This window comes from Diabrotica virgifera, chromosome 5 (genome assembly GCF_917563875.1).
Source record: "Diabrotica virgifera virgifera chromosome 5, PGI_DIABVI_V3a".
NCBI classification, from domain to species: domain Eukaryota; kingdom Metazoa; phylum Arthropoda; class Insecta; order Coleoptera; family Chrysomelidae; genus Diabrotica; species Diabrotica virgifera.
The window spans coordinates 41,437,488-41,460,547 of NC_065447.1; the positions used below are offsets into that span (position 1 = coordinate 41,437,488).

General features: G+C 31.7%; 1 protein-coding gene across 1 annotated transcript in view; it reads left to right on the forward strand.

The window, feature by feature from the left end:
* Nucleotides 1-490: 490 nt before the first annotated feature.
* Nucleotides 491-23,060, forward strand: part of LOC126885354 (general transcription factor II-I repeat domain-containing protein 2A-like) — a 29,706-nt gene continuing 7,136 nt past the window's right edge. The window contains exons 1-3 of the mRNA XM_050651911.1: nucleotides 491-775; nucleotides 1,031-1,693; nucleotides 21,598-21,888. Coding sequence (XP_050507868.1) covers nucleotides 491-775; nucleotides 1,031-1,693; nucleotides 21,598-21,888 — 1,239 coding nt within the window. The remainder of the gene's footprint in view (nucleotides 776-1,030; nucleotides 1,694-21,597; nucleotides 21,889-23,060) is intronic.

A 23,060-nucleotide genomic window follows, 5' to 3' on the forward strand; every position in this document is an offset into this window, starting at 1 on the left:
TATACTCGCGTATAAATACGGCTAACGGTAAACGTGCAGATACAGTTCCAGTTCGGAAACAAAGCGAAGATCAGCGAATACTTAAGGGCGATACAAGCAATTATAATGGACTTAGTGAAGATTCTTTTGGCGATTTGGTTCATTTGTGTTGCAGTGTTGATTTGTGTTTGTTGCAGAACATGATGTCATCAGAAAAAAAACGTAAAGTTGACAAAGAATGTCGAATATTTAAAAACAGTTGGACTGACACCTTTTTTGTCATAGAACAAAATGGTAACATACTGTGCCTCATATGTCATGAAAAAATATCAGTTTGCAAGGAGTACAATATAGAGCGGCATTATTTCACAAAACACGCTTCTAAATACGATGAATACCAAGGTCAAATTAGAATCGATCGAGTAAATTCGTTGAAAAAAAATATGATCGGTCAACAGGCGATGTTCAGAATACCAACAGAAACTCCGAGACAGCCACAAAAATTAGCTTCATGATAGCAGAAGCCATTGCCAAGCGAAGCAAACCCCTATCAGACGGAGAATTTGTCAAGGAATGCTTGGAGATGTTTGCATCGGTAGCGTGTCCGGAGCAAGAAGCATTAGTTAAAAATATAAGCTTGTCACATCAAACCATAGCAAGAAGAATTGATGACATGACCAAAGATATTGAATCGTCTTTAAAAACGCAATTGAAGAAATGTGTTTTTTACAGTTTCGCACTCGACGAAAGTACTGATGTACCAGATACCGCACAGTTGACAGTTTTTATAAGAGGGGTAACAGAAGACTATACCGTGATCGAGGAATTGCTTGATTTGCGTTCAATGAAAGATACAACCACCGGAAAAGATATCTACGAAGAAGTAAAGAGTTGCATAGAAAAATATGAACTACGAATCGAAAATCTTTGCGGATTGACTACAGACGGTGCGCCAGCAATGACAGGAAGAACAAGTGGTTTTGTAGCTTTAATGCGCAAGAACGTCACACATACAATCATACAGCATCATTGTATTATTCATCAAGAACAGCTGTGTGCAAAAGTACTTGAATTGAAACACGTGATGGATAAAGTAGTGCAGACAGTTAATTTTATACGTGCAAGAGGACTGAATCACAGACAGTTCCAGGCTTTTCTGTCTGATGTCGGTTCAGATCACGAAGACATCATGTACTTCAGTAGCGTTCGCTGGCTCAGTAGAGCATCCACACTTAAACGATTCTATTCGTTGCTCGACGAAGTAAAGATTTTTCTTGAAAACAAAGGTCAAGAAATTGATTTCCTAACTGATGAGCAGTGGTTGGCTGATCTGGCCTTCCTGGTTGACATTACTAAGTACCTCTCTGATCTTAACTTAAAACTGCAAGGAAAAGATCAATTATGCACGCAGTTATATGAACACATTCAAGCTTTCACAAAGAAGCTCATATTGTTAGAAAAACAACTGGAACAAAAACAGTTGGTTCATTGGGAGACTCTATCTGCCAGAAATCAAGAAATGTTGGACTTAGCCAAGTACGTGTCATTGTTGCAAAGATTGAGGAATGAGTTTGAAGAGAGATTCGTAGACTTCAAATTACAAATTCCTAACATGAAAGTGTTCCAAAATCCGTTTGAAATTGAAATTGATGGTGCTGTGCTGAACTTACAGATGGAATTGATTGAACTGCAAAGTGACTCTCTTCTAAAAACGGCATATCAAAGTTGCCTTCCGAACGGATTAATTGAGTTTTATAAAAAATATATTAATCGGAACCAATACCCAAACCTTACCAAATTAGCTCTTCAACAAATATCTTTATTTGGTAGTACATATATTTGCGAGCAGCTTTTTTCTCGCATGAAATATAATAAATCGAAAACGAGATCATCTTTATCAGACAATCATCTGACAGGCATTCTGCGCATAGCTACTTCTAAAATACCAGCTGACATAGATACACTGTGCAAACAGAAAAAATGTCAAACATCTCATTAGTAATAAGGTTTTTAGAGTGATAAGTAAAACTAAGGTTTTCTTCCTTAATAACGTAGGGACGTAGACAATATTCTTGTATATTTTTATTAACTGTTGTTTTTTTGTTAAATATTTCATTGATTTCAATTTGTTATTGATTGATTTTCTTTTGTTTGTATATAAAAAATACCTAGGTATTTGACATAAAGATATCCAACTTATTTACTTTTTTTTTCTAGGTACTTATATTATAAGTACCTACTTCCTATTTAACCTACTTATCTACTTTAAGTTACTGTTTTTTACTAAAAAAAGGTAGTTTATCTTTCAATACTTGCTGCCCATACTTAAAGTATCACTTTTTTGCAATGTAATAGCAAAAAAAAGCAAAAAATAAAGACTACCGAAATTTGACGATTTCTACCTAAAAAAATCTACCGCAATTTGATGGATTCTACCTGAAAATTAGCAGCAGCCTACCGAAATTTTGTTCAAGACCTGTGGCAACACTGCGCACATCCATCCATCCAATAGTCAGTCGGCCCGCTACAGTTACAAAATTACAAATCCGGCCCTCCACAAAATTATGTTGGACAGGCCTGATTTAAAGCATACGAAATAAGTCGGAAATCTATTTCACGCAACAACAACTGACAGAAAGTGGCTACTGTTCCGATTACGGGTTTTATTATAAAATTTGACGTTATCAAATATATAGAATGTCAAATGTAAGTTTTGCTTCAAAATTTTTGTGCAGAATTACAGCTACATTTGAAGTAGCTTAATAAATTATTTTATTATTATTGATTAATAAATAAATAAACAATTTATAAAAAAATTCAATAACATAAATTTTATTTTTGTTATTTTATTCACTTTGACGGAAATCTAAACACAGTCATTTCTTTACCGTGTGAATGACGTTAGCTTTGTATGTTTTAAAAATATTAATTGCCAAAATATAATTATTTACCTTAAAATTTCAAAGCCCAATATAAAATTAGTTGTGAAAACAACTGTTAGTGTAATATATAGAAACTTCAAAACGCAAAAATTCGACAAAAAACGCAAAAAATTCAACTGACTGACAGCCACAAAATTAAACAAAGCAGAAACGTCAAACAAATTGTGCTTAAAATATGAAAACATACCGAATCGTCTTTTTTTTGTACCTATCTCTTTTCAATGCACTGACTCTAGATGGTTCATAAAAATAACATGTGTTTTTACTTAATAACAAACGTCAGCACGTCATATCATGAGTTTCATGCGTGGAAGAGAATGATGCTAGATAAAAAGTATGTGTTTTATCTCGCCAGGTATTAATGACGCACGGGTAAAGACTCGCGGACTCAACTGTACTGTATACTCTCTCTATAACGAAAACGGGGATTACTAGGTTTCGCTTATAACGAGGTACATTAGGTGTCCCATGAAATTCTTATGGAACTATAACACCTCTGTAACGAGACATATTTGGTTATACCGAGGGAAAATGAGATCGAAGAACATGTTTATTTGCCAGTTTTTGGTACGGTGATGGCTATAAATAAATACCCCAACAGCCTGTATACAGAAATGCCTAAAATATGTGTGTTTACCGAGGCCAGTGATGTAACTAACTCCACCACCTGTCAACTTCTTCCTGTTTAACCCGGGAGCAGTCGCGCCTTTAGAAAAAATCTAACATTTTATCAGGTAAAATTTAATGAAAAATTTTTGTTTGGTAAAAGGTATAATAGTTTAAAAAGCCCTTATAGGGATACAAACATACAAACAAAACATTTTCGCTCTGTAACAAGAGCATCATCAGTGTTACAAGAACATGGTGAGCCAACCAAAAAAATACAAAGGTCAAAGCCTTTCAAAAACAGACCAAAAGTCTTATATAAATGCCAACATAGCAAAATCCAAAGGATGGATAAAATTCCTATGGCTACGGCCCTAGGGCAACATATGACTCCCACACGTGGTAAGTGGGTCAACAGGCAACAACTAGGTCATTATATTACAAAAGGTGACAGGCAACTGTCTTGTAACATAATGACCTAGTTGTTGCCTGTTGACCCAACTCCCACACGTGGTAAGTGGATCAACAGGCAACAACTAGGTCATTATATTACAAGAGGTGACAGGCAACTGTCTTGTAACATAATGACCTAGTTGTTGCCTGTTGACCCACTTACCACGTGTGGGAGTCATATGTTGCCCTATGGCCGTAGCCATAGGAATTTTATCCATCCTTTGGATTTTGGTATGTTGGCGTTTATATAAGACTTTTGGTCTGTTTTTGAAAGGCTTTGACCTTTGTATTTTTTTGGTTGGCTCACCATGTTCTTGTAACACTGATGATGTTCTTGTTACAGAGCGAAAACGTTTTGTTTGTATGTTTGTAGCCCTATAGGGACTTTTTAAACTATTATACCTTTTACCAAGCCAAAAAATTTTTCATTAAATATTACTCGTAGTTAATGGTATACAGCCAGCTACAGGAAATTCTTCCTTGTGGATTTTTAACATTTTATCCTTTTCCCTGATAACTTGATGAAAAATTTTGCAACACAATTTTCCACTCGTAAGTACCTCGAGGAAGATTGTAGTAATGCGTGGGAATTTAAAAAAAAATATTTTTTTTATTTTTAATTTTTTTTGTGGAATTTTTGGCTTTGGTGAGAACCAATTAGCTTTTTGTTTTAAATTCGTATTTAACTTCGTATTGTGAGAATTTTTCTCTACGCGCGACTGCTTACGTTACAGAAGTGAACGCGACTGCTCCCAGGTTAAACATCGACTCTTTTTCAAAAGCGCCATTCAAACAATAAAGTGAGGACGTTTGAGTTGGAATAAATTCATTATCTCGAGAATGGGCCAATTTGGAGAGAAATCCTGACAGGTCGATTTTTATTTTTAAATTATGACTTTTTTGTATATACAGGGTGTTTCATTAATAATTGTCCATATAGTAACTGGAGGAACCTTAGCCCAAAATACGAAGATTTAACCTAAAACACTTAAATACAATGTGGTTCCTTACTGAGTTACAGGGTGTTTTATCTAAAGATTTTAAAATTATTTTTGCTCAGCATTTTAAAACTATTCGACATATCCTTTTCATACTTGGCAGAAAGTGTGCGTACTGTGCATTCAACGAAGTTATGATAAACAAACGTTTCTAGCTACTATCAGAGGCGTACGACAGGGGATGGTGAATGGTTGACCCTTGTCAAATTCTACGCCACTGGAGAAATTACTATTTTAGTGTCATTTTTCGATTTACCAATACTTTCTACGTAAATAATATACTCTTCATTGGTAACGATAAAGTCAGTAGTTTTCGAGATATTTGAAGTTAAATATGAAACGGCACAGTTATTTTGATTAATTTATTTATATGATTCATATGATTAAAATTTAAAAATTATTTTTACATAGGACTTTAAAAATACCTGGCGTATCCTTATCATACTTGGCAGAAAGTGTAGGTACTGTACACCCTACTAAATTAAGACAAATAAACGTTTCTAGCTACTACCAGAGGCGTACGACAGGGGATAGTGGCTGGTTGACCCTTCCCAAATTCTACGCCACTGACGAAATTGCTATTTTAGTGTAATTTTTTTATTTTCATATACTTTTTATGTAAATAATATACTCTTCATTCGTAACGATAAAATGATTAGTTTTCGAGATATTAGAAATTAAAAATTAAGCGACACAATACATTAATCAAAATAACTGTGTCGTTTTATTTTTAACTTCAAAGATCTCGAAAACCAATGACTTTATCGTTACGAATGAAGAGTACATTATTTTCATAGAAAGTATTGGAAAATCCAAAAATTGAACTAAAATAGCAATTTCGCCAGTGGCGTAGAATTTGGAAAGGGTCAACCATTCACTTTACCCCGTCGTACGCCTCTGATAATAGCCAGAAACGTTTGTTCAACATAATTTAGTAGTTTGCACAGTACCTATACTTCCTGCCACGTATGAAAAGGATACGTCGAGTAGTTTTAAAATGCTGAGCAAAAATAATTTTTAAATTTTTAGATAAAACACCCTGTAACTCAGTAAGGAACCACATTTTATTTAAGTGTTTTAGGTTAAATCTTCGTATTTTGTGCTAAGGTTTCTCCAGTTACTATATGGACAATTATTAATGAAATCGATCAGATAGCTCAGTGCGACTAGCGGCTGACCCGCACTTCACTTCGCCGTGAGGTACGAGAGTTCAAGCCCAGCCCAGGCCATCGGAAAACAAAAAGGCTAACGCGTCAGTATAAAATTCTAAATATGAATCTGGCGCTTAGACCTGAATATGCGGGCATCTGATCGACCTATGAGGGAGCAGTACGGCAAGGGATAAGGGCTTGCGGCTCGGTGACACTCCCCCATAGATCCCTACCGAAGGGCGTTGACGCCTAAGAACTGTGTATATACATTAATGAAACACCCTGTATATCATACTAATGACGTTGTCCATCTGGGCGTGATGACGTAATCGATGATTTTTTTAAATGAGAGTAGGGGTTTTGTGATAGCTCATTTGAAAGGATATGTAATTCTCTATTCAGTAATTTAAACGTTAACATAATTATTTATACAGGGTGTACAAAAAAAAATTTTTATTAAATTGATGTACAAAAAAGAAGAATGTAAGCAATTTGTTTAATTCAAAATACATTTTACTGCTTTCAGAAAAACAGGTAATAATGTTTATTTCACAAATGAACATTGCTTTTCGCTTAAATTAAATGTTCAAACTGCACACATACAGGTGGGTGGCAGTTTTAACATTGAATTTAAGCGAAAAACAATGTTTATTTATCAAATAAACATTTTTTTCTGTTTCATGACAGCACTCAAATGTATTTTGAAATAAATGAATTACATACATTCTTCTTTTTGTCTCAATTAATTTAATTAAAAAAATATATTTGGACACCCTGTATAAATAATTATGTTAACGTTTATATTACTGAATAGAGAATTAAATAACCTTTCAAATGAGCAATCACACGACCCTTACTCTCATTTAAAAAAATCATCGATTACGTCATCACCCCCAGATGGATGACGTCACTAGTATGACATATATGCCAAAAAGTCATAATTTAAAAATAAACATCGACCTGTCTCAGGATTTCTCTCCAAATTCGCCCGTTCTCCAGATAATGAATTTATTCCAACTCAAACGTCCTCACTGTATGTATAGTATTTTTACTACAAAAACGTTATTACGTAGGTCAAAATTTTTGACGTAAGAGAACTGTCAAAACATTAGAATGTGACTTTTCATTATTGCCGTGTTTATAATAAACATAGCAATAATGAAAAGTCACATTCTAATGTTTTGACAGTTCTCTTACGTCAAAAATTTTGACCTACGTAATAACGTTTTTATAGTAAAAATACTATAGCATCTTATATTGCTCAGAATGGCTTCACTATAGGAAGATAATGTTTTAGAAAACTACATAATCATATGCATGCACAATATTATTATTGTCAGATATAACGAAATCGGCTTTTAAAGAGGTAATTAGTCTGGAATTTCAGTTCTCGTTATAGAGAGTCTACTGCATTAAAAGAATATCATAAGAGAAATTATCAAAAAGACAACGAATATCGGACACATATTCAACATAAAGAAATTATCAACTTACTCCAACGGAGATTTAAACAATATAAATGAATTTTGGAACTAAAACATTACTTTAAATAGAAGAAGGATATACATCAAAGGCTTAATTTCCATTATTTTAAGGTGAAAAACTAATAAGCAGAAGTCAAGATTTGCCAAAAATGACAAATCGGACCCTCAGTAATATAAGGGCTCAACTTGAAATTTGTGTTAACTGTGATTTTGAATGATATAGGCACAAAATGAAATTCTTAACAGTTACCGTTCACAGAGGAAGAAAAAGAACATGAATGGTTCGGTAAATATATTTATGCCTCTCTCTCACTCCCCCCGCCACCTCTGGTTTTTACTGCTACAAGGGAGCAATCAGTAACATGTCTTTCTATGACAAAAATACTGGTTACTTTGTGTTTTAAAATTTTGTATTAGATAGAATAGTTTTTAGTTGAATCATTATATTATGTAAAATATAATAAATAAATCGGTCTAATTCATAATTGATCGTTATTTTGCATAAACAGTGACAGGATATTAATAATATAAGGGATCAAACTTAAACAGTTCCTTATTTCTGTTATGTTTTTTTTTGTATTATATGGGACTAACTTGAAAGTTTTTTTTTTCAATTACATGTAATTAATGGAATTTATTTATATTAATTTTTTTCTCATCACTGTTTATAGTGCAATTATCAAAAAACAAATCTGCCAAATTTCACATTTATAACTTAAATAATAAGCATGTTATTTGAAATAATAGCTGTATTTTTGTAAACCAGAATTTTTAAACGCGATGTCCCAAAAATCTACTTTTTTGAATTGTGCCTCTATATTCCTGAGGGTGCAAAATGTATTTGGTATCATACAAGGTTTGAATACGGAGAATATGCCAAAGGTAAATGTGAATAGAATCGAAATACATGAGAATTGAGATTTAGTCCAGGGCGCATCTGTTTTGAGATGGACGTTGAGAGGTGACTCATATATTTTTTTGCAGAAATTGCTTGGAATTAACTCATATAATAATAACTGAGTTATCCTCCCACTCAAAAAGGTCCGGAACATTGTTTAAATAATCAAAATGTCAAAAAATGAAGGAAAAATTCGATTTTTTTTTATTTCGTTTTTTGATTATAAGTTTAAAAGTGTTCACTTCTAAGAAAAGTTGCAGTGACATAAAAGTTGCGTAACTAAATTTTCCACCATATAGGATTGGTTAAAAATTTTAAAAATTGTCATCTTTGTCGCAAAATAGCAATATTTTCGAAGAAACCGTAAGAAACAAGTATTTTTATTTTACGTTTTCCAACTCTTCATCCAACGTTATTTGGAAAGAAACACTTTTAGCCTTCATATTTTAGCCAGAAAAACTCTATAAAATAATAAAACAATACTATAAATTTTATTAAGATCGGTTAAATACATTTTGCAAAATAAATTTTGCAATCCAGCTTTCGCAAAAAAAATCATTTTTTCAAAATGTTGCAGGACTGAAAATAAAACAGATAGCAAGTTGAAATTTTTTTACATATACATATAAGAATACTGTACCTTCCATTTGCAATTTGCAAAATTAAAATCGAGTAACAACCACGGCGTCAGGAATTTTTTTAAATAAACATTAATTTTTGGTGCTACGCGCAGGACAGCGGTGTTCGATTCACACAAGTTGATTTCCACCAAAAGTTCTTTCAACCTTAATCGAATATATTATTTTCTTACTCTGTATTTTGTTGTATTTTAATATTTTAATTCCACAAAAATCAAACTAATTTGATTATTGTTTGTGAAATATTGTTTAGACAATTGCATATTATGTTTAAAAATAATAAAATTTTATGCTCTAAGTTAAAATATATAACCAAAGAAAGTTTTTGCTAAAAAACGTGTTATTTCAAAGGACAGAGTATGTGTTTTTATTTTGCAATAAACAAATTAATTTATTTATATCAAAATGTACTAAAAATTAAAATGTATCTATCATTATCAAAGGTCATTGAAATGCCCAATCAGAGCAAACGTATCCGCTGTCCTGCGCGTAGCACAAAAAATTAATATTTATTTCAAAAAATTCCTGACGTCGTGGTAGTTAACCGATTTTAATTTTGAAAATTACAAATGAAATGCACAGTATTCTTCTATATGTAAAAAATCAACTTACTGTCTGCTTTATTTTTAGTTCTGCAATATTTTGAAAAAATGATTTTTTTTGCGAAAGCTGGATCTTAATTAAATTTACAGTATTGTTTTATTATATCATAAAGTTTTTCAGGGTGAAATATGAGGGTCCTAAGTTTAGCATAAATGGATGAAAAACGTAAAATGCCAATACTTGTTTTTTTATGGTTTTTTCGCATGTATTGCTATTTTGCAACAAGCGTGACAATTTTTAAAATTTTTAGCTAATCCTATATTGTACGAAATTTAATTATGCAACTTTTATGTCAGTACAACTTTTCTCGGAAATGAATAGTTTTAAAGTTATAATCAAAAAACAAGAACAAACACGAGTTTTTCCTTCATTTTTTGACATTTTGATTATTTAAACAATGTTCCGGACATTTTTGAGTGGGAGGATAACTCAAATATTATTATATGAGTTATTTTCAAGCAATTTCTGCAAAAAAAATATGAGTCACCTCTCAACATCCAAATGTACTAATATTTTTACAGATGCGCTCTGGTCTAATTGAAGAATAAAGATTAAACATATTATTTAGTCGATAAAACAGTTGAGCGTCAACTATTTTTAGAAAAAGAACAGTAAAACAAATCACAAAGTTAACAAGTGAATGAAATCAGAATAAATTGGCATAAAAATAACAAACATCTGACGTTTATAAAGGATCGTTTAAACACAGCGATAAGTCACAGCAACTAGTTGTGATGACAAGTTGAAACGCTGTTTAGACGCTGCGATTCAATGCGATACCACCTTCAACCCAACTCCAACTTTGATAAGTTGTGCGATGCACCGTTTACACACAGTGATAAGTTGCAACAACTCGATTGACCTTGATAAGTTGTTTGATATATCGCTGTGTTTAAACGATCCTTAACGTTACACGTTACACGTGTTGCAATATCCTTCCACCTTGCATTTCAAAGTGACTAAAATGCTGTGCCGTTTTATAAATGACTTTCTTAGTTACAAACTCTTAGTAATAGAAGTATTCTGTTCTAGATGTGTCGAATGATGCATGGGTATATTACATATTATCAGTCTATGAATCGATAAGCACGGCAGATGATAAAATCACATCTTGAAGTAAAAAGTAGTAAGTAAAAATGTACAGTGGAACCTCGATAACTCGGATTAATCGGGACCGCAGCCGATCCGGGTTATCGATAATGCGGGTTAGCCGGAGAATAATTCAAATAACATGAAATATATGAATGCACAGCACCTACACATCTAAATTACTAAAAACACGCAAACACAAAAAAACACAAACGTAAGCAAACGGAAGCGAATAATAATACAAGACTGTACTACACACAATACAGTCACAATCGGAACGATGTTATGGTATTTAAAGAACAGTGAAAACTAAGATTATTGTTTAAAAAAGATTTTTTTAAATAGTCTTTTAGTCTTTTTTAAACAATGCTAAGACAGTTTGAAATCTTCTTCTTCTTAACGTGCCCTATCAAGTCCCCTTGATGTTGGCGATTAACATGGCGAAACTGTCTCTGTCTCGAGCTATTCTAAATAGTTGTTCTGCTTTCTTTATTCCTGTCCACTCCCGGACATTCTTCAACCAAGAGGCTTGCTTTCTATCCTCTGCGTCCTTCGATTTTACCCATCATAATAAGTTGAAGAATATTATACCGGTCTCCCCTTACTACGTGTCCAAAATAGGCCATCTTTCTAAATTTGATGTTATTAAGCAGCTCGCGGGCAGCATTTGCTCTCTTAAGGACTGCCACATTTGTCAGCATAGCCGTCCGTCGTATTTTCAGTGTACGTCTGTGCAGCCACATTTCAAAGGCCTCCAAACGATTAATGGTGGATATTTTTAATGTTCATGCTTCGACACTATACAAGAGGACTGACCAAATGTAACATTTAATCATGCGCTTTCGAAGTTGAAGTTGCAAGTTATCATTACAGAAGAATGACCTCATTTTTAAAAATGTCGTGCGGGCTATCTCGATTCTACATTTTATCTCTTTATCTGGATCTAGTTGTTCAGTAATATGGCAACCAAGATATTTAAAACTTGGTACTCTTTGAATTATATGACCATGCACAAATAACCGTGAATCTTGATGGGCCAAACGGCTAAATACCATGTATTTTGTTTTTGAACAGTTTATGTTTAGGCCAAACTCTCTTCCCACTTTGTCAATAGCATTTAAAAGGTGTTGTAATCCATTCATATCATTACTTAAAATAACTGTATCGTCTGCATATCTGATTGTATTTATCAGAATTCCATTAACTTCCACAACCCATTCCAAATTATGCAGCGCTTCCTATTCTATATATATGTTCCTAAATATTCTATCTGAATATAAATTGAATAACAGTGGGGACAGTATACAACCCTGTCTGACACCTATTTGTATTTTGCATATTTCTGTTGATTTTCCATTTATGCAAGCTGTCGCTGTTTGACGCCAGTATAATTTTTCTATGATTCGTACATCTTGACTATCAACTCCTTTATCCTTTAATATTTTAATTAATTTGTGATGTACTCGATCAAAGGCCTTCCCATAGTCAATTAATACAGCAAAGACGTCTTTCCTTTGATCTCGGCATTTCTGCAATAATACATTTAGTGAAAAGTGTGCGTCCCGGGTTCCCAGTCCATTTCTGAAGCCAAATTGTGTTTCATCCTTATCTTCTTCACATTTATATCTGATTCTACTGTGGATGATACATAGAAAGATTTTCAAAGTGTGGCTCATAAGGATTATCATTCTATAATCGCTACAGTTTTTCGGACGTTGTTTTTTTGGTAGGGTTATGAATTCGGACTTTAACCAATCTTCAGGGATATCACCAGTCGAATAAACATCGTTGAAAAGTTTGACTAGTATTCCAATGTTTTCCTCATTTATGAGCTTTAACATTTCTGTAGGTATGTTGTCAGAACCAACGGCTTTCTTGTTTTTTGCCAATTTTATAGCATGTAGTATTTCTGATTTTAGTATTTCTGGTCCTTCACCTTCATCTAAAGTCTACAGTTCTTCGGGTCTATCATCATTATAAAGTTCATTTATATAATTATACTAGGTAATTCGAATTTCGTGTTCGTCTATTATCATTTTTCCCGACGGATCCGTTATAGTATGTGGAGTTTTCTTATGATAAAGACCAGCTACTTCTCTAACTTTTTTAACATACTAAACGTATCATGTTTTTCATTCAACTTTTCTAATTCCTTGCATTTATCCTCCATCCATTTTTCTTTAGCTACCTTTATTTTTTGCTTAATTAGTTTCTGTTTTTCTTTGTATTCTGTCTTGTTATCTTTCAGTTTTTTTCTCTGCTCCATCAACTCCAGGATTTAATCACTCATCCATTGTTGTTTTTTGTGCCTCTGCATCGTTGTTGTATATTTTTCCATTACTTTCCAGGTAAGATCTTTATACGTGTTCCATATTTCTGTATTGTTTTCATTTGTTGAATTCCTTAGCTGATTATTCAGGTCATTTTCTATTAGCGTTTTGTTGTTTGAAATAAATAAAGGAATACTACAAACAGGTGCCTGTTGTTTTCGATAATCCCAGACAATGAACGTCTTCGCTCTGCCGCCGGCGCCGTGTGCCATGAGTCATTTTTACTATCGTATAGTTCAAATTACACAAACACACATTATCTCTCAAATATTATATTACATACATTTTTATTGTTGAACTGTTTGTCTGATGAAAATCGGTTCGGACTTCCGGGTTATCGGGGGCGACTTATCGGGGTTTCACTGTACTAGGATCGAAAGGATCCTATTCGACCGGATCTTACCAGACAGGTCGTCGCATCCAATCGAAGGTTCCAGAACAGAGGCGTACTGGTATATAAGAGAGAATTTGTGTGGAACGGATTCAGTGATATTTTGACCTTAATGTGCGCGTTATAAATTGTATAAAATAAGTTAAGTATAGATGTAAATTACATGTTTTTAGTACTGCATGTCTGCGTAACTTGGAACCATATGGGAAACTTTTTTAATATCAATTTTACGAAAAAAAGTTATTCTTTATAAAGTGCTCTGCATAGTCTAAAACCTAAGACGCAATCATCAGATATCAAATTGTATCAACAGTATACGAGGTATGCCAAAAAATATGAATTTCGCTCAAGAGTAAAGTGCCTTTATATTTCACAATATCGAAAATTGTCATTAAGGAAAGTTGTTTGTAATTAAAAATTATGTTATAATCTGTATTTACACTCTTCTAATTGAAAAAAAAATTTGAAAATTTTCCTCAAATCACGGACACCCAACATCATTTTTATTTATGATAGCTCCGTTATTATTAATTTTACGAAAAAACTTATTCTTTATAAAACGTTCCGCATAGTCTAACAACTAAGATAAAATTATAAGATGCATATTAAATTTTGTCAATTATATACGAGGTATGTCAAAAAATATGAATTTCACTGAAGAATAAAGTATCTTTATTTTTCACAATATTAAAATTTGTTATTATAAAAAGTTGTTCAGAATTAAAAACTATGTTTTAATATGCAATTGCATCCTTCTAGTTGAAATATTGTGAACTATCAAGGTATTCTACTCTTGATCGAAATTCATATTTTTTGACATACCTCGTATAAAATTGAAAAAATTGATATCTTATGATTGCATCGTAGTTTTTTGACTATTCAGACATTTTTATAAGGAATAACTTTTTTCGCAAATTTAATAATAACGGAATTATCTTAAATAAAAATGATGTTAGGTATCCGTAATTTGAGGAAAATTTTCAAATTTTTTTTTTCAATTAGAAGAGTGTAAATGCATATTATAACATAGTTTTTAATTACAAACAACTTTCCTTAATAACAGTTTTTGATATTGTGAAATATAAAGGCGCATTACTCTTGAGCGAAATTCATATTTTTGGACATCCTCGTATATTATTGACAAAACTTGATATCTAATGGTTGCATCTTAGGTTTTAGACTATGCAGAGCACTTTATGAAGAATAACTTTTTTTCGTAAAATTGATTTTAAAAAAGTTTTCCATATGGTTCCAAGTTACGCAGATACACTGTATATGTTTTAGTGCCTAAATGTAAATAAGTTAAAAATAAAGACTAATAAATTGTGTTTTCAATTAAAATCTTTTAGCACCATATTTTAGCACCATAACCTTGGATGAGTCTTTGCTATGTGCTTTAACTCGGATCTCTCTTGTGCCCTTGTTCTCCATTGTCTTATGTTCATGGTTTTCAGGTCGTCTTCCACGTCATCCAACCATCTCATTCTGGGCTATTCTTCCTATCGGCTTCGATTGTAATGTTTTTATTGTCTTTTCATCGTCTTGTCTCTGCACATGTCCCAGCCATGACAGTCTTTGACTTTTTAGTCTGGGCTGATTATCGGAGAATAGGCCATTTTTGGGAAAAGTTATTTACCAGCAATTTTATTGCTGAAATCGAATTATAAGATCCTATATATTAATAATATAGGTATGCAAAGTCCTCTGATGGTGTGCTACTTTTTTTATAAACAAAATGGCGCACGAAAATCGTGTTTTTTTCAATTATTGCTCTATAACTCCGAAGATTTTAACTTTACAACAAAAACACTCAAATAAAAATTCACCGTGGTTAAATTCTGCATAGAGGCGGGTTTTTCCCGATCTGCTCCGACAAAAATTTTCTTCGGAAAATGCGGGTTTTCCCAACAAAATCTTTAATTTTCAAATAAAGTTTTAGATAGGTAATTATCTAAAAATAATTAAATAATTTGGTGACTTAAAATCCTTCTTGGTTTAGATTATAGTTCTAGAAGCTGGTGAAAATTAAACGAATATTTTAGCCACAATTCAATTGTTAATTAATAATTTATAGTCGCAATAATAACCAAATAATTATGATACACTGATTAAACTTTGAAATCTTATAAAGATGAGATGCATGTTTAACATTTTGTCGACAAAATATAAATTTTTTAAAAAAATAGTTATAAACAAATTAACGTTTCTCAGAAAGTTTTTATTATATTATAATTTTAAAAAATAGCTAAAATGTGCATTTCAAATATCTTGAAAATGAATGCTTTAAAGCTTTTTTGCAACCATTTTCAAAAAAGTTATGAAACAACAAAATCAACATACGATCACTACGGTGTTTATAATTTTTTTTAATTCTTTCAAAGCGTAGAAGTGAGTTTAAAGTACAAGCTAATTATTTACAAAAAATATCAATTATAAGTTTAATGGTTATATTTTAATTAAAGATTATAAATATATTTTTTTGTAATTTACACGCGCGAAAGTAGAATAAGTACTGTAGTTAAAATTTTCACTCGGAGCGACGACCGGCGGCCGCGCGACGTGCACTTTTAATAAATAATGTATGCTGCGTGTCAGTCGCTTGGAGTGAACATTTTAGCTCCGACTCTGTATCAGGCCTACTTTTGCGCTAAAAATTACAAAAAAAAAGTATTTTTATCTTTGATTAAAATATAACCATTGCACTAATTTTTGACATTCTTTGTGAGTAATTAGATTGTACCATAGACTCACTTTTAAGCTTTGAAACAATTAAAACAAATTATAAACAACGGAGATTTCGTATATTTACTTTGCTGTTTCATAACTTTTTTGCAAATGGTTGGAAAAATTTTTTAAAGCATTCATTTTCAAGGCAATGAAATACGCATTTTAAGTATTTTTAAAATTAGAATATAATAAACAATTTCTGAGAAATGTTAATTTGTTTATAACAATTTTTTTTAAACATTTAAAGATTATGCAAAAAAATGAAAAATTTATATTTTGTGGACAAAATATTAAATAGGCATCACACCTTTATAATCTTTCTAAGTTTGATCAATGTCTCATGATTATTTTGGTTGTTATTGCGACTGTAAATTGTTAATTAACAATTGAATTGTTGCTAAAGTATTCGTTTCATTTTCACCGGCTTCTGAATTTATAATCTATACCAATAAAGCTTTTATTTCACCAAGCTATATAATTATCGATAAATAATTACTGGCTCAAAAAAATTATTTGAAAATTCGAGATTTTGTTGGGAAAACCCACATTTTCCGAGTAAAATTTTCGTTGGAGCAAATCGGAAAAAATATGGTAGAATTAAATTGGGGTGAATTTTTATTTGAGTGTTTTTGGTGTAAAGTTAAAATCTTCGGAGTTATAGAGCAATAATTGAAAAAAATACGATTTGTCGGCGCCATTTTGTTTATAAAAAAAGTAGCACACTATCTGCGGCCTTTGCATACCTATATTAATAATATATAGGATCTTATAATTCGATTCCAGCAATAAAATTGCTGGTAAATAACCTCTCTTTGTACTTTACTAATTAGACAGCGTATTATAACTATTTTTTTTTCAAAATTTAAAGATTATGCAAAAAAAGAAAAATTTACATTTTGTCGATAAAATATTAAATAAGCATCTCATCTTTATAATCTTTATAAGTTTGATCAATGTATCATGATTATTTTGGTTATTATTGCGATCATAAATTGTTAATTAACAATTGAATTGTTGCTAAAATATTCGTTTAATTTTCACCGGTTCTGGAATTACAATCTATACCAAGAAAGCTTTCATGTCACTAAGTTATTTAATTATTGATTAATAATTACTTCCTAAAACTTTATTTGAAAATTAGAGTTTTTGTTAGGAAAACCCGCATTTTCCGAGGAACATTTTCATCGGAGCAAATCGGGAAAACATATCTCTATGTAGAATTTAATTGCGGTGAATTTTTTTTGGTGTTTTTGTTGTAAAGTTAAAATCTTCGGAGTTATAGAGCAATAATTGAAAAAAATACGAATTGCCGGCGCCATTTTGTTTATAAAAAAGTAGCACACTATCTGCGGACTTTGCATACCTATATTATTAATATATAGGATCTTATAATTCGATTCCAGCAATAAAATTGCTGGTAAATAACTTTTCCATGAATTTTGCTAATTAGCCCAGAGTATTTCCCAAATCGTACAATAGCGTAACCTTCATTCAATTTATTAACCTCGTTGTTTCTCCTGATTCTCCATGTGCCGTCTTCTTCTTGCGCCGGGCTGTATACTTTTCTTAGTATTTTTCTCTGGAATGTCCTGAGTTGGGCTTCATCCCTTCTCGTCATTACCCAAGTTTTACAACCATAGGTTACTACGGGTCTAAATTAATGTTCGTTCTTTTTTCTAATAATTTCAGTGTCATCAATATTTTATTAGCATTGTATGTACGATTCCTGGTGCTCCGTCACTGTTAAGCAATCGAGAAGGACGTGTTTAAAACGGCTCCGATATTTAATTTGAGAATTTCGGGTAATATCGAATTTATTTAACAACAAAGTGCTTTTCAGGCGAAATAGTGGCTGTGTGAATCGAGTGTCTTTAGAAAATTGTGAATAAAACTGAATTTTTAGAGATCATATATCTATATTATACGGATAACCTAATAGACCAGGATGCATCTGTAAAAATATTAGTACATTTGGACGTTGAGAGGTGACTCAAATTTTTTTGCAGAAATTGCTTGAAAATAAATCAAATAATAATATTTGAGTTATCCTCCCTCTCAAAAAGGTCCGGAACATTGTTTAAATAACCAAAATGTTAAAAATTGAAGGAAATATTCGATTTTTTTTCTTCGTTTTTTGATTATAACTTTAAAAGTGTTCATTTCCGAGAAAAGTTGTACTGACATGAAAGTTGCATAATTAAATTTCCTACAATATAGAATTGGTTATAAATTTAAAAAATCGTCACCCTTGTTGCAAAATAGCAATAATTGTGAAAAAAACATACAAAAACAAGTATTTGCATTTTACGTTTTTTAACCATTTATGCTACACTTATGACCTTCATATTTAACCCTGAAAAACTTTATGATACAGTAAAACAATACTGTAAATTTTATTAAGATCGGTTCAACAGATTTTGCAAAATAAATTTTGAAATCCAGCTTTCGTAAAAAAAATCATTTTTTCAAAATATTTCAGGACTGAAAATAAAGCAGATAGAAAGTTGAAAATTTTTTTGCGTATAAAAGTGTACTGTACCTTTCATTTGCAATTTTCCAAAATTAAAATCGATTAATACCACGGCTTCAGGAATTTTTTTTTAATAAACATTAATTATTGGTGCTACGCGCAGGACAGCGGATAGTTTGCTCTGATTGGGCATTCCAATGACCTTTGATAATGATTAATACATTTTAATTTTTATTACGTTTCGATATAAATAAATAAATTTGTTTATTGCAAAATAAAAACACATACTCTATCTTTTGAAATAACACTTTAATTAGCAAAAACTTTCGTTGTTCATATATTTTAACTTAAATAATAAAAGTTTATTATTTTTAAACATATGCGATTGTTTAAACAATATTTCACAAACAATAATAAAATTAGTTTGATTTTTGTGGAATCAAAATATTAAAATACAACAAAATATAGAGTAAGAAAATAATATATTAGATAAAGATTGAAAGAAATTTTGGTGGAAATCAACTTGTGTGAATCGAACACCGCTGTCCTGCGCGTAGCACCAAAAATTATTGTTTATTTCAAAAATTTTCTGACGCCGTGGTAATTAATCGATTTTAATTTTAAAAATTGCAGATGAAAGGTACAGTACACTTCTAAAAGCAAAAAAAATTTCAACTTGCTATCTGCTTTATTTTTAGTTCTGTAACATTTTGAAAAATGAATTATTTTTGCGAAAGCTGGATTGCAAAATTTATTTTGCAAAATCTATTAAACCGATCTTAATGAAATTTACAGTATTGTTTTACTGTATCACAAAGTTTTTCTGGGAGAAATATGAAGGTCCTAAGTGTAGCATAAATGTTTGAAAAACGTAAAATGCGAATACTTGTTTTTGTATGGTTTTTTCGCAATTATTGCTATTTTGCAACTAAGGTGACTATTTTTTAAATTTTTAACCAATTCCAGATTGTAGAAAATTTAATAACGCAACTTTTATGTCAGTACAACTTTTTTCGCAAATGAATACTTTTAAAGTTATAATCAAAAAACGAAGAAAAAAATCGAATTTTTCCTTCAATTTTTAACATTTTGATTTATTAAACAATGTTCCGGACAGTTTTGAGAGGGAGGATAACTCAAATATTATTATTTGATTTATTTTCAAGCAATTTTTGCAAAAAAATTTGAGTCACCTCTCAACGTCCATCTCGAAACAGATGCGCCCTGGACTATAAACAATAAACCAGTTCTGCTTGCTCCAATCGGTGGAAGAGGTGAGTAGAGCGGTGCGGGGAAACATAACGATAAGGACAATTATTAGTGTTTATTTACAAAACGGTACAGTGGCGTGTAAGTGAGAGTCTTATACCATCAAAACACTGCCACAGTATAAAGAGGGACAGTAGAATCACTCTCCGAAAAATTGGAAGTAAAATCTGTAGTCGCGCATGGCGACCGCGCAATGTTCTTAGTCGCTTTTGCCCCACTCTCGCATTGCTAGTGCCATAGAAACGTACGAATTTTAACAGGGAAAACCCGCATCCTCCACTGGTGAATTACCAATTGCGTACTGCCGGTATTACTTCCTGAGATCAAAGCGCCGACAGAGGAGTGGTTTTACTGTCACTGCCCGGAAAAATGTAATAGATTTATTATATTTTATTTATTATTAGTAGAGAGCGGAATATATGCAAAGTGCATATATGCATATATTGCATATTTTCAGACAACAAACACAACATTGCATATTTAAGCTAAACACGATTTATTTTGCATATTTTAAAAATAAATTATATAAAAGTTTAAAATTTTCCTCTCTTAGTTGGAATTTTATAACTTCGATATGAACGAGCTCGTTATTTATCTATCTATCGCTCATCTGGACTTTCCCATTACTACCTTAATTTAACAATTATGGGTGTTCCCAGAAAAATATTATTATATTAGCGTAGCAAGTCGTAGATACCTACCTGCTTTTAAGGGTCTAATAATTATTTTGTCAGTTTCCGGCCAACATTTGTTTAAAGTAAACGTTGTATCGTATTTAGTGTTTTTGAAGTGATTGGTATATTATATTAAATTTAAATATGTCTACCATTCAAAAAAGTACTTGGATAAAGTGTTTTCCCGAGTTAAAGCTAAGTGGAGACAAAGTATTTTGCAAGGCCTGTTCCAAAATCGTAAGTTACATTCATTTTCACATTTCATTTTTTAAATGAGGAACTGGCAAACAAAAGCATCATGCACACAAAAGAAATTTTTCTGGAAAGAGTGTTTTTATTCGACAAATTCGCTTTTACTTCTATAAAGACGGACATAGAGAGAAGCATCAAAATACAAAAATCCATCAAATTGTAGACAATTCCGCTTTTGTTCTTCAGCTTAAGTAACGTACTTTGTTCTTTAAGTAACGTACAAATTGCTAAAGAACTTATGTTCATAAAAGTTAATTTTAGTTTTTTACCAGATCTAATAAAGTCATTAGAACAAAGGAATTTACAATTAAGTGATTCGGTTAATCTTGTTAACACTTATTCTGCTCATTGTCAAAAAATTCCCGGAAATACAGGGATTACAATTAGAAATAAATTAAAACATGTTTTAGAAAAAAATGAGGGCTTCGATTATTTAAGGAAAGTTGTACGTATTTTTGAAGGCAACTTTTCTGAAGATCTTACGACTTAATATATTGTTTTATTTTTGAGTATTTTTAATATGCATTTGCATATTTAGACAAATTTAGAAAAAATACCTGCATATTTGTAGTAAAAGTAATGCATATATATGCGCATATTTTGGTAATGTTGTGTTGCATATATTCCGCTCTCTAATTATTAGATAATATTTAACGATATAGCCACGTGTAAAGAACTAACTCAATTGGATGGTGAAGAATCTGATGATGGTAAGAGAAAGAGGGGTGAAAAAAAAGACGACCAAGATGAAAACCCTTTCAATAAAAGCAGAAAATTATTTAGGTCTCCAGCTAAGAAAGAATATGATAATACAGAACTAACAGAAATGATGATCGCTCTTATGAACGAAGTTAAGGAAATACGAAAAGACCAGCAAAGCTTTCAAGAGGAAATTCGCAATTTAAAAAAAGAAAGTTGTGAGTTGAAGGGAAAGGTAAATTTTCTGGAAAGCAGAATTGAAAAGATGGATAAACAATTTTGAAAACAAAACATAGTGATTAAAGGACATGATTTCAAAGAAAATGAGGAAATTGAAGATGCCACCAACTTCATAGCAAATCAATTGAATGTGAACGTGAAAACAATAGATGTAAGAACAAGAGTAAATTAAGAGGAACGCGGTACTTCATTGAAAGTGATCTAGCACACAAGCCGAAGCCAGACTACAGAAAGAGTTACGAGATATGGCGAGAGAAGGAAAAGGAAAAGGTAATGAAGCGAAAGTCGGCTATCAGAAAATATGTATAAACAATGAATGGTGGAAAATAGTATATAAAATAGAGTACTGAAATACATAGTACCGAAAAATTAGAGAAAATGCAAAAAAAGTAAGTCTAAAGAAACACAGTGGACCGATAAATATGGAAACGAATAAGGCAGGAAATATGATTATGTTAGGACAATGGAATGTTAGAGGGACTTTTGAAGTAGAGGCACTAAAAACTTTATCAGATACATGAGAGAAATATGAGATAGATTCTGCAACCATACAATAAACTAAACAAAAAGAAATTTCGAGACAACGAACGTATATTTGGAGTTGGATTCCTTATAAAGAAAAAATTTTTCAGTCTGGTGATAGACTTTGAGGCAGTCGCAAGCAGATTTAGTGCAGTAACTTAAGGTTTTCACCTCCGATTTCGTTGAACCTCCATAGATTTGCATGAAAATTGGTGAGTAGTTAGAAAATAATTCAAGGAACAAAGGTGACATGATGCTAACTTGCGCTTTTACTCTGGGGGTGGATGCCACCCCTTCTCGGGGATGAAAATTAGTTTATTAAAAATAATAACATAAATCTATGGAGGGATAAATACAAGCAAAATTTGTTATATAAAGTTATTAACGTAAATCCATACTTTTTGAGTTATTAAAGATCAAAGATTTTATTTTTTCGTAAAAAAATGCATGTTTTAACGCTGTTTTTCAAGTATAACTCAAAATCTATAAGCTTTTACAAAAAAGGTATTATGACCAAAATTGAAGATAATAAAAAATTGAATGCACTGATCGATTAAAGAACTAACCTTTTGTTAATTCAAAGTGGGTTATGGGTAATTGAATGTATATTTTTTTCGACGAGTACTCAAATCTAAATATTCAAGC